This window comes from Bos grunniens, chromosome 2, assembly GCF_055505025.1.
Source record: "Bos grunniens cultivar Pamir isolate PY7600 chromosome 2, Bosgru_T2T1.0, whole genome shotgun sequence".
NCBI lineage: Eukaryota > Metazoa > Chordata > Mammalia > Artiodactyla > Bovidae > Bos > Bos grunniens.
Window position 1 is genome coordinate 29,705,804 of NC_141166.1, and position 18,055 is coordinate 29,723,858.

General features: G+C 43.0%; 1 protein-coding gene across 8 annotated transcripts in view; it reads left to right on the forward strand.

Annotated features, from left to right (window-relative positions):
* NHEJ1 (non-homologous end joining factor 1) overlaps positions 1-18,055 on the forward strand; it is a 92,269-nt gene that overhangs the window by 1,758 nt on the left and 72,456 nt on the right. For 3 of the 8 annotated variants that reach the window (XR_015141882.1, XM_086339383.1, XM_086339428.1), the window contains exons 2-5: positions 1,711-1,887; positions 2,815-3,027; positions 10,462-10,600; positions 11,529-11,587. Coding sequence is in view for 6 of the 8 variants with exons in the window: in XM_086339383.1 (XP_086195509.1) it covers positions 1,711-1,887; positions 2,815-3,027; positions 10,462-10,600; positions 11,529-11,587 (588 nt within the window). In the remaining 2 variants the exon portion in view is untranslated. The remainder of the gene's footprint in view (positions 1-1,710; positions 1,888-2,814; positions 3,028-10,461; positions 10,601-11,528; positions 11,588-18,055) is intronic. The other 5 variants (XR_015141884.1, XM_086339393.1, XM_086339443.1 and 2 more) reach the window with 4 other exon arrangements.

An 18,055-nucleotide genomic window follows, 5' to 3' on the forward strand; every position in this document is an offset into this window, starting at 1 on the left:
ACTGTGACTGAAATACCGTCCTCCAAACAGAAGGTTTTTAGGCTTTTAGATAAAAGTCACAATATATGCATTTCTATTTCACCTGCCTAGTGACTGTACAAATTATGTTACAAGGCTGCACTAGGTTATGGTTGGAAGAATAATGGCTTAGATTGAGACGAAAATGACTGGAAGAACGGAGCCATGTTAACCATATTAATGAAATCCAAGGATTTTCATTGTTTTCTTTATATTCTTAAAGATCTACCTCCCCCAACTTCAGTTTGTATTTATAGACTTTCATTATATCACTTTCTTTTTTCTAAAATATAAATTTATTTATTTTAATTGGAGGTTAATTACTTTACAGTATTGTATTGGTTTTGCCATACATCAACATGAATCTGCCACAGGTATACACGTGTTCCCCATCCTGAACCCCCCTCCCTCCTCCTTCCCCGTACCGTCCCTTTGGGTCATCCCAGTGTACCAGCCCCAAGCATCCAGTATCATGCATCGAACCTGGACTGGCGATTCGTTTCATATATGTATATCACTTTTTTTTTTAACCCACAGAAAAAATGATCAAACTGCCTGTAAAGTAGCCATAGTTACTGAACATCTGTTTGGTTAAGGCTACACATTTAGTTATTGAAGTGGAAAGGTTGGCTTCCAGGATGTTCAGCAGGGCATGATATCATTGATGGCAGTGCCTTGGGTGGGGAGGTAGGCGATGAGGGAAGTGGACTTATTTCATGGTCTCTACCTTTGCTATGTTCTGTATCTTATATTGACTTCTTAGTCATTCAGGGTCTTCTTGAAATGGAGTTGGGGCTTTTCTCTTTGCTTCTGGACATGAAGTTATTAGCTCTTTATTTGACCATAACTATGAATCTCTTCCCTCCAAATGGGTATATGGATGTATGCACAAATTTTGCGTATAATTCCAGAGAACTTACATGCATTGACTCTAGGTTAAGAATCCCTGACTTAGAGAATGTATCTATATTTAGGGAAAAATGTATTTAGGGGACATATAAGTGTATATATATATATATGTGCATACTGTAATTTAGGGAATATATATATGTTTAGTGAATATACACACCTCTAGTATTCTTGCCTGGAGAATCCCCATGAACAGAGGAGCCTGGCAGGATACAGTCAGTCCATAGGGTCGAAAAGAGTCAGAACACACACACACATATATTTAAAATTCTGAGAGCTTCCAGAGTTTTGTTTTTAGATATTGATCAAATAATTCGAGTTTCCTGCTTATGATACTTATGATGTTTTATAAAAAAGAACAATTTCTTCTCTTTTAGAAATTCTGGGAAAGGGTAGCACTGACATATTTATTAGGAATGTGATAAAGTTGCGACAAGAATGGTGTGGGTTTACACATTGTTTTACCATTGGAAAGCAGAAATTCTATTACCCTTTTATTGAGCCTTAAATGCTATAGAAGAAGGAGATATTTTACATCCTCTAGGAATTTAATATGAGGAAAAAGCTGTCAAAATTCTAGATAGATTTTTAGTGATAGGAGGTAGTAAGATTGATGCTCAGCTTATTACATACCAGGAGGGTGGAGGAGAGGTAGAAGAAAGTAAATCCATTCCTTCTGTTTTCTGAGGATTTTCATGAAGCATATTTGATACAGAACTGTCTGAGTGGTGTCAGACTTGCAGGACCCTGGAGGCATTTTGCTAAATTAAGACTCTGCTGCAGATGGAGGAACTGGAGCAAGGCCTGCTGATGCAGCCATGGGCATGGTTACAGCTTGCTGAGAACTCCCTCCTGGCCAAGGCGTATATCACCAGGCAGGGCTATGCCTTGCTGGTTTCAGATCTTCAACAGGTGTGGCATGAACAGGTGGACACTAGTGTGATCAGCCAGCGAGCCAAGGTAAGTGTGAAGAGAAGTACTGCTGTGGGTGGCAGGGGACATAATTTCTTCCCTAGTGAAGGTCAGGGAGCATTACCATCTCCCAGCTTGTTGGCCTATAGGTTACCAAGGAAGTTTAAATCAGGATAAAACAATTGCCACCAGTGTTCTGCATTTCCGCCTCTAACCCTGGGATCTTTCCATATGGGTGTGGATGTGGGTATATTTCTGTAGTGTATTTAGTAGAAGGAAGAATTGTGAAGTAGGCCAAAATTGTTTTCTTCTTTCCTGTTCTGATGTTTTTATTTTCCCTCACCTTCCTCTTCTGCCTACTATCTTCTCTTTTAAAAATATGTCTTCATTTACATGGCTGTATCGGGTCTTAGTTGTGACATGTAGGATCTTTCATTCTGGCTTGAGGACCTCTCTAGTTGTGGTTTGTGGGCTCCAGAGTGCACGGGCTCAGCAGTTTCTGCACACGGGCTCAGTTGCCCCTCAGCATGGGTCCCTCACTTGCCCCTCAAGGTTCAGGATATTCCTGAACCAGGGATTGAACCTGCATACTCTGCATTGCAAGGTAGATTCTTAGCCCACTAGACCACCAGGGGAGTCCCCTGCCCACTGTCTTCCTGTTAACCAGAGCTTTCCTTTGCAGTTATCTATAAGGGAATCTCAGGTGGCACTAGTGGTAAAGAACGTGCCTGCCAGTGCAGGAGACGTAAGAGACTTGGGTTCAATCCCTGAGTTGGGAAGGCCCCCTGGAGGAAGGCAAGGCAACCCACTCCAGTGCTCTTGCCTGGGAAATCCCATGGACAGAGGAGCCTGGCGGGCTGCAATATGTGGGGTCACAAAGAGTTGGACACGACTGAAGTGACTTAGCATGTGTGTACAAGGGAGTCAGTTTCCTTTTAGCTTTCTCACTCTGTACAAATCCTGCTGTCTTTTAAGGAGCTGAACAAGCGCCTGACTGCTCCTCCCGAGGCTTTTCTTCGTCATTTGGATGATCTGCTTCGCCCATTGTTGAAGGATGCTTCTTGCCCTGGCACGGCTACATTCTCCTGTGATCGTGTGGCAGAGGCACTGATACTACAGGTGCGGAGTGAGCTTTCTGGCCTCCCATTCTATTGGAATTTCCACTGCATCCTAGCTAGCCCTTCACTGGTAAGTGCAGTTTGAACATGGGGTAGGGAAAGGAGTGCCAGCTGCTCCTTCTCAAAGCTTCTCATATGAAGCTTTTGGTACTCTCTTTTTTTTCTTTGTAAACCCCATTTGAAATTCTTCTCCAGTTAGAAAACTTTTCTTAACTAGAAAGAAGGCATAAAGTTTTCTTGACTGGTATTCCTTTCCTTACAAAAGGAGCAGAGTTTGGGTCTACATGCTTGACTGGGTATCTTTAGTCATTACTTGATTTATTGAACATTTATTAAGCATCTACTGTGGGCTAATTGTTGGGTGTTCAGATTTAAAATGATATAGCCTATTGGTGGCTCAGACAGTAAAGCATCTGCCTACAATGCGGGAGACCTGGGTTCGATCCCTGGGTCGGGAAGATCCCCTGGAAAAGGAAATGGCAACTCACTCCAGTACTCTTGCCTGGAAGATCCCATGGATGGAGGAGCCTGGTAGGCTACAGTCCATGGGGTTGCAGAGTCGGACACAACCGAGTGACTTCACTTCACTTCACTTGAGCCTATTCCTGGATTCATAATCTAATGAGAAGACAGACAGAAAGCAAGATAAAGGATGGTATATACGTTGGTCAAGATAAGCTCAGGATGATTTAGAAATCTGGAAAACATTTTTGAAAAGATCTTCTGAGCTGAGTTTTGAAGATGAGTAGGAACTAATTGGAGAAAATGAAAAAATCATTCTAGGCAAGAGTGCATTTTGAGAGGAGTGGAGGTGTATAAGTGTGGGGCAAGTGGGGGAACTTCATGACTACAGAAGGTTGTGAGAAAAGAGGTAAACAATGGCCAGATCTTGAAAGATTCTAATGAGTTTGGATTTGATCCCAAAGGCAACAGGGATTCATTGAAAAACTTTAAGCAGGGGTTTAACCTGATCCAGTTTGTAATTTATTAAGATTACTCTGGGAGTAGGGTAGGGTATATGCCAGTGCTGAGTACCTTTCTGAACGTTATCTTTTAATCCTCACGACTGTTCTGCAAGGTAAGTATTATTATTGACATTTTTCAGAGTAGCAAGCTGAGATTCAAGGTAATTTGTCCAAAGTCATCCAGTTTATGAATGAATGAGCTAGAATTTGATTCCCAGCTAGGTCTGATTCATGAACCCATTTTCAGGGACTTGGGAGATAATGTCCTCTGCTCACTTGTAGCTCTCTAGGTCCCAAGAGCTTTTATTTATTTTTATCTTTTGACTGCACTGTGGAGCATGTGGGTTCTTAGTTCCCCGACCAGGGATTGAACCTATGGCCCGTACATTGGCAGCATGGAGTCTTAACCACTGAACGGCCAGGGAAGTCTCCCCAAGAGTTTTTATTAGTGATTAGTTAGTTGAGAGTGAAGAACTAGTTTGCAGGAATTACTTCTGGTAGTCTTTCTATCCTATATAAACAGAGCTTGTTTCAACATTAGAAGACAGGATCTTCTGTGGGTATTTGAAGGTTGTAGTTTTATCAGCAAAGAGAACTGAAGACAAGTGGGCATCATTTCCTACCTTCCTTCTTTAGTCTCCCAGGGGTGCTGTGATGCTGTGGCATCAATAGGGTGATGGGACAAAGTGCTTTTCAATAAACTGTTGTGTTTTTGATCTGGTATTTTTGACCCAAACTAGACTTGAGTGTTTGGAGAACCATTGCACATTAACTTCTGTATTTTTAAGGCTCATTGGCAATGCTTAGCAGGTAATCATCACTCACATTTGTTGATTTTATTTAAGTTTATGAAAATTTCCACCTTGCTTTAGATAGAATTTGTTTTTGTTTAAAACCCCTGTACCTTTTTCTAAGTAACACCAGGGGGCACTGTTCCCTCAATAATGCTTGTTGTGGCACCAAAACATTTGAGCAGCCTTGGGGAAGCCCTCCCAATAGCTACTCTTATTTTGTATCACACAGCCCTGGAAATTCAGACAAGTGAGACTGGAGAGGCAGTTCTTGTTGGAAGCTTATGAGCTCTAATAGTTATTCCTTTCAAAAGAATACAGTAAAGGATACTTGTATCAGATCAGATCAGATCAGTTGCTCAGTCATGTCCTACTCTTTGCGACCCCATGAATCGCAGCACGCCAGGCCTCCCTGTCCATCACCAACTCCCGGAGTTCACTGAGACTCATGTCCATTGAGTCAGTGATGCCATCCAGCCATCTCATCCTCTGTCGTGATAATATAATGGAAAGTAGTATGTTAAGAACACTTAGCTCTCCTAGGCAAATTTCTCTAGTTGGAGAGCGGCAGTTTAAAAAGAGGCAGCAGTATTTAGAGTCGAATGAGTCTTGGTTGGCCATGGGGAGAACAATTTATTAATAATTATGCTTCAAGATATATTATTCAAAGAAGAAGAATGCCATCTCAGGGAAACCCCTGTACCTGAGAAAGCTTTATAGGGGAAAATTTAGAACCAGTGGACATAGGCGAGGATGTAGGTGGATTCTATTTCAGGCTTGTATGTGTCTGTGAGGTCACACAGTCATAATTTTTGTTTGTTACTCATTCTTGTCATAGTTCTTATTTAATTCTTTTTGAATGAGTAACTCATGCCAAAGGCAAACACTTCAAATGGCATTTAAGGGTATGTCGTTAAGAAGTCGGTCTACTTTCTATTCCCTTCCCAGTCCTTCATTTTTCTTTTCTAAAACAACTACTTCTGTCACATTCTTGTGAATTCTTAAGGAAAGCTACATATATGTTTGTGTGTATGTATCTATACATTTATATATGAATATATGTATGTATATGAATATACTCATACAGTCAGAATCAGATCTTTGGATATGTATGTATTTTCACAAATGTTAACATGCTGTTCACAGTGTCCAGTACCTTGCTTTTTTCACTTAGTTTTAGAACTTGGAAATCATTCACAGTAATACATTTAGAAGACCTGCCTTAATATTTTTTTAATGGCCACATAGCATTTTGATGAATGAATATATCAACATGTATTTAGTTGATCTGCTGCCAGTAGACGCTTAAACTGTTTCCATTCTTTCGTTGTTATATGTAATAAACACCCTTGTATTTACTTTTTCTATGTGTAAATGTGTGAGTAAATTCCTAGAAGTGGAATAACTGAATCAAGGAATATTTGCATCTTTAATAAATCGCTAACATAATGCCGTCTTGTTTTCTGGAGAGATTATGCAGTATAACTCCTCCTCATCATACAAGGGAGTGAGAGCTTCCCTCTTTATACAGGGAGTGTCCCCACCTCCTCTACCACATGGTGTATTCACATTAGTAACGTGTTGATAATAGTTTTCCTATCTCTGCAAGATATTATGGGATATATAAAGCTTTCTAACACAGAGCCCATTTCCACTTCTGGCCAACCTCTCTTCATCACCCACTCCTTCCCACTGTTCAGTCTTTCTATTATCTAATTCTTTTTTGTTGTTGTTATCTTTATTCCCAGTGTAATTCTTTTTTGTAAATAATTTTCTTTGTTTTGGCTGTGCTGGGTCTTTGTCGCTGTGCCAGCTTTTCTGTAGCTGCAGTGAGCGGGGGCTACTCTCCAGTTGCGGTGCACGGGCTTCTCTTAGTGGTGGCTTTTCTTATTGCGGAACACTTGCTCTAGAGCATTATGGCTTCAGTAGTTGTGGCTCATGGGCTCTAGAGCACAGGCTTAGTAGTTGTGGCACGTGGGCTTAGTTGCTCCAAGGTATCCAGGATCTTCCTGGATCAGGGATCGAACCCATCTCTCCTGAATTGGCAGGTGGATTCTTTACCACTGAGCCACCAGGGAAGCCCTAATGTAATTCTTGATATTCCATATTTTGAGTTTCAAATTTGTCACCTTTTTGGCAATTTTATGATTCCCAGGAGTCACATCCAAAGGTTTTTTTTTTTTTTTTCCCGTAGTGGAAGGAGCACAGGGTTTGGAACCAGCAGACCTGAACTTGTAACTTAACTCCACCACTTTGACTACTTGTATCAGCTTGGATAAGTTACTAAATTTTTATGAGACTCAGTCTCTTCATCTGTAAAATGAAGATACCAATCATGACCTTACTACAGAGTTGTGAGGATTAGATAAGAGAATATGTGTCATATTACTTGGCATTAAAGTGGACCTACGAGAGCAAATATTCCAATTCCATAATTTTTCTTTTTAAAAAAGACAGAGACCATGAGAGTACTTGGGGATGAAGTCATTTTCACATCCAGGTGTAGTTAGAACCGGGGTAGCGTGTTAATCTGATTCCCAGTCTACTGCCTTTTTCATTAAATTCAAGCATGCTGTGTTTCATCTTGGGATTGATAACTGCTGTCCTGCTCTTCTGACTCTTGAACATTTCTATGGGAAATCTGAAGACGTTGGGGAAAATTATAAATAGCTTTTCCTCTAGACAAGATTGGCAACTCCTGCTTCTATATCCACCACACTTCCTGACTTCCTTAGCTGTTGGGAGCTCTGTAAGGGCAGAGGCCTCGCAGGGTCAGAGCACATATTCGACACCCGGTAGGTATTTATTGAATTGACTTATTGAACTGCATCTTTCCATATGTTGCTGTCCGTAGATGAAGGGAAAGGAGCGTCCCTGGCCTCTTACAGTGCTTCAGCGTTTTTCCTTGTAGTGTCTGTGAATTTGCTTTGAAATCTATTGCTTCAGCCACAATGTCTTATTCTAATTAATTGATCTAAGACAGGGTTCAGCTAATGTCGAAATGAGTTACACCCCAATGATTCAGAGTGGTGTAACCCAACTCTGTGAAATTATTTCAGAAGCTGAAATACTCAATGATAAAAAGCTTTTTAAAAATGCTATGTAGACATTGAAGTCCTATCAATAATTGAAATAATCACCACATTTAATTAGACATGGCATTGATTAAAAGCTGTTTCTCATCATGTTTCATTCTGTTTTATTTACTACCACTCAAAGGAATTGCTGTGAAAGTAACCCCCAGAGAAAGGTTGATTATTAACTTTAGGAGTTTCTGTTATTTGAGTGCTGCTACCAAATAGATGGTGACGCTGCTCAGTTAGCAGTGGCAGTTATTTTCAAGTCAGCCCACCAACCACTGACTTGCTTTCAGATAAGTATTCACCTATTTTTCCTCCTGGTTTCCTTTGAAAAGGTCCAAACTTAAAACAGTTCCTAGGAAAGAGGGTTGAGTCTGGAACAGATACATTTTCCAAAAGCAGGACTTCTGCCACGCTCTGAACAGTACTGCCTGGAGGTTTAAGTTCATACTAAGGACTGAGCTGGGAGATAGTACTTGGTTGGGGTGTGGTGTGTGACAGAAAGCAGGGACCGGTCTCTATGGCTGGACTTGACTACTGGCCTCCCACGCTACACTGTTACCCCTGCATTTCTTGGGTCCTGGTGCTGATATAAAAGCTTGTTGCCATTAACCCCTAACTTCCCCCACAGTATCACACACCCAGTGTCTTCTCTTATAATCTGTCTGTAGTGAAAGATCTCTTCCTCTCAGTTTGAGCTGTAATAAGCTTGAAGCCTTTAGTAATAAGTTTTACTAGAAAATTAATGGAAATACACACAGAAGAGTCTGAAGAATTCAGACTTCTGATCCTGGTCCAAATGAGTCTGGCTTGTACATCTTATTGGCCACTTCAGTACCTTTTCTTCATTTCAAGCCTGTGTGGACTTTCTTGTCTAAAAGTTCTCCTGTTCAGGTCTAGGGCAGGGATTGGCATATGTGGTCAGCAGGCCAAACCTGGCATGCTGCTTGTTTTTGTAAAGTTATATTGGAACCCAGCCACCCCCATTTAGTGCATGTTTTCTATGGCGGTTTTCTTGCTACAACAGCTGAGTTGAGTATTGTGGCAGGGACTGTATGGGCCACAGAGCTGAAAATATTGACCATCTTGCCCTTACAGAAAAAATTTGCTGACCTCTGATTTAGGGCATTTCTTCTTAGTGCCTCTTAAAAGAAACAATTCTCCTTGAGGGAAAGGAAAGGAACTTTCATGATACTTCCCAGGAATAAATGATCGAATTTAGCTATTTTTTTTTACTGGCTGTCAAAAAAATGTCACCTACACATTCACCATGTGTGGGTGAATGGAATAGTTACTCTATACAACTATGCATTATCATATAAGTATCACCCTAGCTGCATTGCCATATGGCCATGCTTGCATCCTTCTTTACCTCTGGTTAAGAGCAAGCCGTGTGGAAGGCTGGCTTATTCCTTCCTAGGCTGGTCTTTTGGTGACTGGCTTACTTCAGTTACAACAGTGATCTTAGACTTTGCTGCATTTGTGGGGACAGATTGAAACTCTGGCCTCATTGTGGGCTGTTATCAGCCCTGAACATTCAAAAATCTAAGATCATGGCATCCAGTCCCATCACTTCATGACAAATAGATGGGGAAACAATGGAAATAGCAATAGACCTTATTTTCTTGGGATCCAAAATCACTGCAGATGGTGACTGCAGCCATGAAATTAAAAGATGTTTGCTCCTTGAAAGAAAAGCTATGACCAACCTAGACAGCATATTAAAAAGCAGAGACATTACTTTGCTGACAAAGGTTTGTCTAGTCAAAGCTATGGTTTTTCCAGTAGTCATGTGTGGATGTGAGAGCTGGACTCTAAAGAAAGCTGAGGGCCAAAGAATTGATGCTTTTGAACTGTGGTGTTGGAGAAGACTCTTGAGAGTCCCTTGGATTGCAAGAAGATCAAACCAGTTAATCTTAAAGGAAATCAGTCCTGAATATTCATTGGAAGGACTGATGCTGAAGCTGAAACTCCAATACTTTGGCCACCCAATCTGAAGAACTGACCCTGATGCTGGGAAAGATTGAAGGAAGGAGGAGAAGGGGACGACAGAGGATAAGATGGATGGATGGCATCACCAACTCAATGGACATGAGCTTGAGCAAGCTCTGGGAGTTGATGATGAACAGGGAAGCCTGGCATGCTGCAGTCCATGGGTTGCAAAGAGTTGGACGTGACTGAACTGAACTGATCATAGTGTCTGGGTCTGATTTGACTTTCAAAGTTCTCTACTTTCTGCTGTTGTTTGTCTTCTGTTACACTCCAGCCAGCATACTCTGTTCTAGCTGGACCCACTTTCTTGAAGGTTACCTGGATCTTCTGCTTTTGTCTCTAAATTTTTGCTGAGAGTTGAGTCCACACTTACCTCTTATCACCTGTATCACAGCCTTCTCTTTACATCGTGACTTGAGGTTATCTGTTCATGTGTGCTATCCTTTATTCTTCCCATTCTCTTATCTGTGCCACAAAGAAAATCCCTGGACCTCTTTCACATACTTATTAAGTTATTGTATCTGTGTTTACATTCATGTAAACATGTTGCATGCTTATAAAAATATAAATTCCTGTGCAAACATTTGTTTTTTTAGTATTTTTCCTAATACCTTATACAGCATTAGGGAATACTTAATGTGTATCTGTTGACTAATTAGTATCTCTTCCATGGAAGGTCTCCCAACATTTGATTCGTCCTCTGATGGGCATGAGTCTGGCATTGCAGTGCCAGGTGAGGGACCTAACAACGTTGCTTCATATGAAAGATCTAGAGATCCAGGACTACCAGGAGAGTGGGGCTACACTCAGCCGAGGTGAGAGGACATTCTTTTAGACATCATGTGGGGTTTTTCATTTGTTTGTTTTAAATAATTTTATTTATTTATTTTTGGCTGTGCTGGATCTTTGTTGCTGTGTGGGCTACTCACTAGCTGCGGCGAGTGGGGGCTATTCTCTAGTTGTGGTGCATGTACTTTTCATTGCAGTGGCTTCTTGTTGAGGAGCACAGGCTCTAGGGCACACGGGCTTTAGTAATTGCAGCTCCTGGGCTCTGGAGTGCAGACTCAGTAGTTGTGGCGCATGGGCTTAGTTGTTCTGTGTCATGTGGGATATTCCCAGATCAGGGATCAAACCTGTGTCTCCTGCATTGACAGGCAGATTCTTTACTACTGAGCCACCAGGGAAGCCCAGGACATTTTTTGGGAGTTGGCTGGGGAGTGGTTGAAGGGCCTTCAGAAAGGGGGAGACTCATTTGTATGAGGGAGGTGCTTCCCTGGGTGCTGGGTGCTAACCAGGAATTGGAGATTAGATGACACTTCTTTTGCTTCAAGTATCTGGCTGGGGCCCAGGTGTCTAAGAGATGCTGTAACTGAGTCAAACATGCCCTAGGCAATGGCCAGGAAAGATTCTGGAAAGGGGCCAACAGCTGTACAAAATTGCATGAGGGCAAACATGACTTGGGACTTTAGAAGGTTGCATAGCTCCAACTTCAGATTAAAAATTCAATCCAGCCTGTCTTTGTGGTGGGAAGACCTTCGAGAGCACGTGCTGCCGCTGAACCTGTTGTCATGGCTAATCATCCTGTCCTCCTCCTGCTTGTGCTCTTCTCCCACTTGGTGTCTCGGGATGTTGCATCTTTATCCTTTTCCCCAAGAAGTCCTGGGCTCTGTTCCCTTTCCATCTCATAGGTAGGGAGCATGTTCTAAGACTCATATTTCCTTTCTTTCTCCCTTCTTGTTACAGATCGGTTGAAGACAGAGCCATTTGAAGAGAGTTCCTTCTTGGAACGATTTATGGTAGAGGTAAAGTGTTCGTTATTTCCTTTCTCTTAGTGCAGCCTTCACTTTACTTCCTCTTTCCAGGTGCCTAAGTAGTGACTTGCATTTTGGGTATTGGGTTTGATTGCATGATTGAAAAATCTATTTTCTAGAAAAGTCACCTATAGAAAGTCTGAAAAGCTTAAGATGGAGACACTGGGGAGAAGTAGGGGGAAAGATGTAAAAGGTAGAAGCGGGCTGATTAACATTTGTAAAACATCTCTGCTGCAGTACCTAGGCATTTTATTTGGTATTCTCTTGGAAGGCTTGGTTGACCAGTTGCTAAGTTTTTGCTTGTTGAGATTTGATCCCAGGTCTGGATTGTGGAGCGGGGGGCTAGTCATTATTCCTTGTCCCCTTGTACATCCTGCAGTAGGGGATGGTGAAAAGCACAGGGCTACCATTTGGGGACGGTCTTGTGGGCGCAGTAGGCTGTGGAAAATCACAGTGTTTATGCAAGGGGACTGGCAAGGGAATGAATGGGGAGAAGATAATTGTGGCCTGTCAGAAGCTCCTTCCTAGGTTTCCCTTCTAAGGATTGAGCTTGGCCAAAAGAAACATCTATTAAATGCCAAGCAGGGGGAATATTAATAATAGTGACCTTTGATAGTACCAGTCAATATTGATCTTTTTCTCTAACTCTTCTGGGAGCTGTTGGTTGTACCGTTAGTACCCTAGTATTATTGCACTATTTTCTAATTATACACGTTACCCAGGTTGGTACTTTATTGTGTAAGTAAATAATGCTGTTATAGTATTTATCATATGTATGGATTATTCAATTTTCTGTCTTGTCTTCTAGGCTAATTTGTCAGCTCCTTGTGGGCAGGGACTGTGACTCATACTTCTTTTGAACCTGAAATTCGTGCTTTTCACAGGGCTGGGCAACAGGCAGGTGTTCTTGATTCAGATCCTTCTGTCCTGCCTCTGTCTATTGACTGAGCAGTAGCTGCATGATGCTTGAGGTCTTAACAGTGAGAACCAAACGTGAACGGAGCCCTCAGTCCCTCTACTAAAGTGGTTGTAATTCTGGAGGAGGAGAGCTGCATTGCTCAGTTTTGAAGCAGAACAGGTTTTAGGTATTCATGGGGAAAGAGAGACCATTAAACCAAAACTTGGGACAGAGAGAGATCCTAGGCCATTTTTCTTTCAGATAGCTTCTCCTGTCTATAGGTTTATGTATTAAGGAGGTTAATGTAGGCTGGTATGACATGCTTGTTCCATGCCTCAGCCCCTTAGTCAAACAATGTTAGGCTTATTCTTAGCTCATCAAGGAGGTGCCTTCCTATCTAGTGCCTGCATTCCTATTCAGCTTGGTTTCTCAGCATTTTTTTTTCTGTATATTTTATGCGTCAGCCATATAGAATGGGTTTGAATTGCCAAAAATGCTGTTTTCTCTTGCCTTTGTGTCTCTGCACACATTGTTCCTTTATCTAGAATGCCCAATGCCCTGGTCTTTTCTACCTTGTGAACGTCTATTAATCTTTTGAGTGTCAGCTTCAGCTTCTTTGGGAGACCTTTACAGACTGTCTTATAAAGATAATCCTGCTTTCCTGAGATGATAGTGCCTGGGTTCATGCCTCTGTTTTTTAGCAGTTATAGCTTTATAATGATGCTGTTTGTATGCTTGCAAGAGTATGTCTTTTTCCACTGAGCTATGGACTCTTTGAAGGGCTTCCCTGGTGGCTCAGATGGTAAAGCGTCTGCCTGCAATGCGGGAGACCCGGGGTTCGATCCCTGAGTTGGGAAGATCCCCTGGAGAAGGAAATGACAACCCACTCCAGTATTCTTGCCTGGAAAATCCCATGGATAGAGGAGTCTGGTAGGCTATAGTCCATGGGGTCGCAAAGAGTCGGACACGACTGAGCGACTTCACTTTCACTTTCATGGACTCTTTGAGGGCAAGAACCATGTTGAATGTGTTTCCATGTTCCCAGCATCAAACATAGTGCCTGGAAGTAATAGGTTCTCAATGAGTTTGTGGATAAATATGTTGATAAACCTATGCTAAAGGGATTTTATGAAAATTGTGGCTGTGTGGGCTGTGGATCCAGTGTTGCTTGTTAGACTCTTATTTGGGATCTTCAGTTTTTCTTCTGATTTACTTTGTGGCTTTGATAAATCACTTCTCTCAGAGCCTCTATTTTCTCATTTGTAAAGTTGGAGGCTCATTTCACACTATTGGGGTGGGGGGAGTACTGTGGAACTGAATGAGAAAGCATGTAGAAAACAGGTCTTAGCCCAGGAAGGAGATTGGTGTTTTCGAACCAACTGCTTCAAGAATACTGGTCCTGTAGGTTCTGGGTGGATCACATCCAAACTGCATAGACTTGTAGAGTTTTATTATATCTGGAAAATATCTGAGAGATAGATAGTAGCTTTTCATTTCATAGCTTAAGAAATTGGGCCTCAGGGACTTTCCTGGTGCTCCAGTGGTTAAGAATCTGCCTCGCAATGCAGGGGATGCAGGTTTAATCTCTGGTTGGGGAACAAAGATCCCTTGTGCCATGGAGCATGTTGCAATTAAGACCTGTCACAGCCAATTAAATAGATAAATAAAATAAAAGAAATTGTGCCTCAGAAAGGTTAAGTGACTTGCCTAAGGTCATATGGTGGTAGCTGTAGGTTTAGGACCATCCATACTTCTTGACTCATAGTCTAGGATTATCCCTATTTTGTTTTGCTGCTTTTACTGGTCGTACACACAAATTAGAGGAGAGTCAAGGGCTGGGATAATGTAGAATTCTTGTGACCTCTGGGATCACGGCACTGTCCTCAGAATGTCCTACAGAGCTGCTAGAACTGAAAGATTTCTTTCCAGGACTGCAGCATTTCTTATGGCCACTGCATCTTTTCAGCAACTCTGCTTGCCTGGGGTCCTACAAACAGGACACAGAAGGGTCATAGGGTCACCCAAGACTGAGCTGAAAGGATGTGCCATCAAAATAAGCAACATAGGAAGATAAACAAACCAGGGACAGAGAGCTCGGGATGAAGGTGCAGAGGGCCAGGGCCGATGTCAGAGGGCTGAGCGGTCAGTGCCTGGGGTCTGTTTTCCTGGTTCTCACTGGGACAGTTGCTAGGCAAGAGGCCATCAAGATAGGGCGCAGGGGGCAGTGGATGGGAGGTTTCTAGGACACTAAGTCCAGGAAAAATATTTAAGGATTGAACAGGGGTTACCTCTCCATATTTAGACCTTTTGTTTTTCCTCTTCCCTTAAGAGCCTGATCTTCATTTCCAGGGAGCCCAAAGGGGCCAGTTGATGGTGACCTAACTAGAGGAGGAATCCTGGCAATGCCCATTCAAGTCAGGGCTGGCCCTGTTCTCACAGAGGGCAACATCCCCACGTTGAGCATTTCCTAGGACAAGGGGCTGAGAGGCCCCTTTAGGAATGGTAGACCCGTCAAGGATCTGGGGGCTGCGACTACACGCCAGTTGGAACGGTGTTGAGGAAGTTTAGGATGAGTGGGCTGCCATGGCCTTCGCTCAGCAGGGTCCACTGGAGGGAGTTCCTTCTCCTGGCCCTGTCCGTGCCTCCCTCTCTTCATCTGGTTGCCATCAGGCCGTGCGGCTGCTGGCGTGCTCTTTATTTATTTATCCCAGTGTAATGGGGTGAGGAGGGAGCTGGCCTAAGGCTGGCATTCCGAGGCCATGCCACGAGCCACAGGCGGTTTGCATGGGTGTGTGAGTCACTGGGGCTGCCTGCTGCTCAAACCAGAGGCGGCCGGCTCAGGGACAGCAGGCAGCCCAAAATAGAGCCCCGCCCTCTGCAGCTGGCAACCCCTGGCTGGGAATCAGCCCCGGACTCTGAAACCTGGGCAGTTGTGTGAAGTCGGCTTCCTCGGGGAGTGGAGCCTTCTCAGAGATAGAGATTTTGCAGTTCTTCTCTGTCTTCAGTGGAGAATATTCAGCATAGCAGTTACTCCCATGACTGCTTTCTGAATGCCTTGTCAGACTTATAATCTGTTCCATGTAATACCTTAACCAATTTCTTTTTTTTTTTACTTTTTATTTTTTTCCACTTCTTAAAAAATTTTTTTCTTAACGTATATATTTTATTGAAGTAGAGTTGACTTACAGTGTTTCAGGTGCACAGCAAGGAGATTCAGTTATACATATGCTGCTGCTGCTAAGTCGCTTCAGTCGTGTCCGACTCCGTGCGACCCCATAGACGGCAGCCCACCAGGCTCCCCCGTCCCTGGGATTCTCCAGGCAAGAACACTGGAGTGGGTTGCCATTTCCTCCTCCAATGCATGAAAGTGAAAAGTCAAAGTGAAGTCGCTCAGTCGTGTCCAACTCCTAGCGACCCCATGGACTGCAGCCCACCAGGCTCCTCGGTCCATGGGATTTTCCAGGCAAGAGTACTGGAGTGGGGTGCCATTGCCTTCCCCAAGTTATACATATACACATATATTATTTTTGAAATTATTTTCCATTGTAGGTTATTACAAGATATTGAATATAGCTCTCTGAGCTATACAGTAAACCTTTGTTGCTTGTTGCATATCTGGTTTTTAAAGTAGAAATCTACCATTCTATTCATACTAAGTCAAACAAGTAGAATCAAATGTCATAAGTTTTTTTAGTTAGGCAAACATTCATGTTTTCTATAATATATATATTGCACATGTAATTTATAAATATGTATACAAAGGCTTTTCTACCATGCTCGATAATAAACTTTTTATTTTGTATTGGGGTATAGCTGGTTAACAATGTTGTGACAGTTTCAGGTGAACAGCAAAGGGACTCAGCCATACACATAGATGTATCCGTTCTCCCCCAGACTCCCCTCCCATCCCAGTTGCCACATAACATTGAGCAGCGTTCCATGTGACCAATTTCTTTTATATAGTTCTAGTTCTACAGCTATAATTCACATTGATTTGACTCAGCATCCTGAATGCAGCCATGTCCTCTGTGTCCTATCTAGCTTTAGGTAGTATTTTCATCCCTTGCCTGGTTTCAGCCTGATTCTAGAGCAGAGACCTCAAGCTCTGAAGATCTTCATGGCTGCTCTTATGAAGCTGGAGCTTATGTCAAAGATGCTTGGGGAAGATGGGGAGTCTTTAACTGAAAACTGCTCTTCTGTTAAGTTCACAGACAACTTATACTTGGTTTCCTTGGCTGGCTCTCCATCCTTTCACTGGCCCTCACATGCTGGTGTTCCCCGGGGCTGGTAACCCTCCATCCTCCCACCCTTCACTCTCTCTCTGGTGATCTCATCCAGACCCTAGCTCCAGCTATTGCTAGCACACCGCTGAGTACTGGTTTTCTATCTCCATTAGGTTTCAGGCTCATATTTCTGCATCTTTGACATTTCCACTTGGATGTCCCACAGGCAATACCCTAAACGTGTACAAAAGTAATCATCTACTCCCCCAAACCCAGTTCTCTTCTATATTCCTTATCTTGAGGAACTGTACAGCTATCTGTTTAGTTTTCTAAGCTAGAAACTTGGGAGTTATCCCCTCTTCTCTTTGTCCCTACTTGCAGAGCCTAACTTGTTAACCCCTTAAACATTTTTTTTTAATTTCTTTATTTTGGTTGCCCTGGGGCCTTCTTGCTGTGCACAGGCTTTCTCTAGTTGTGGCAGTGGGGGCTTCTCTCTGGTTGTGGTGCTCAGGCTTCTCATCATGGTATCTTCTCTTGTTGCAGAGCATAGGGCTCTAGGGCAAGCAGCCTTCCGTAGGTGTGTCCTGTGGGCTCAGCAGTTGCAGTTTCTGGGCCCTAGAGCACAGGCTCAGTAGTTGTGGCACACGAACTTAGTTGCTCTGTGCCATGTGGAATCTTCCTGGACCAGGGGTCAAACCTGTGTCCCGTGCGTTGTCAAGTGGACTCTAAACCACTGGACCAACAGGGAAGTCCTTGTTAACCCTTTTTTGAATCTACTCTTCTTCTCTATTCCAACTTCCATTGCCTAAGATTAGCCATCGTCTGCCCCATTTTTGGTTTGACCGTGTCACAGCTTCCTAATTTGTCTCCCAGTTAGTACTTATTTCCCTCCAATTGGACTGGAAGTTATGTCAGAGGAGTCTCTTTGAAACAGAAACCTGATGATGTCACTCTCCTGCTTAAAGTCCTTAACTGGTTCCCAATTGCCTGCAGAAAGTGAAAGTGTTAGTCCCTCAGTCGTGTCTGAATCTTTGCAACCCCATGGACTATATCCCACCAGGCTCCTCTGTCCATGGGATTCTCCAGGCAAGAATACTGGAGTGGGTTGCCACTCCCTTCTCCAGGGGAATCTTCCTGACCCAGGGACCAAATGTGGGTCTCCTGCATTGCAGGTAGTTTCTTTACTGTCTGAGCCACCAGGGAAAGTTCAAACTCCTTGCTGCCACACAAGACGGTTCATGATGTGGTCCTGCTGACCTCATCATGACCTTCCGCCTGACCTTATGTCTTTCCCCGGTAGCACCATGTTCAAGTATTGACAGCTTCCTGTCCATACAT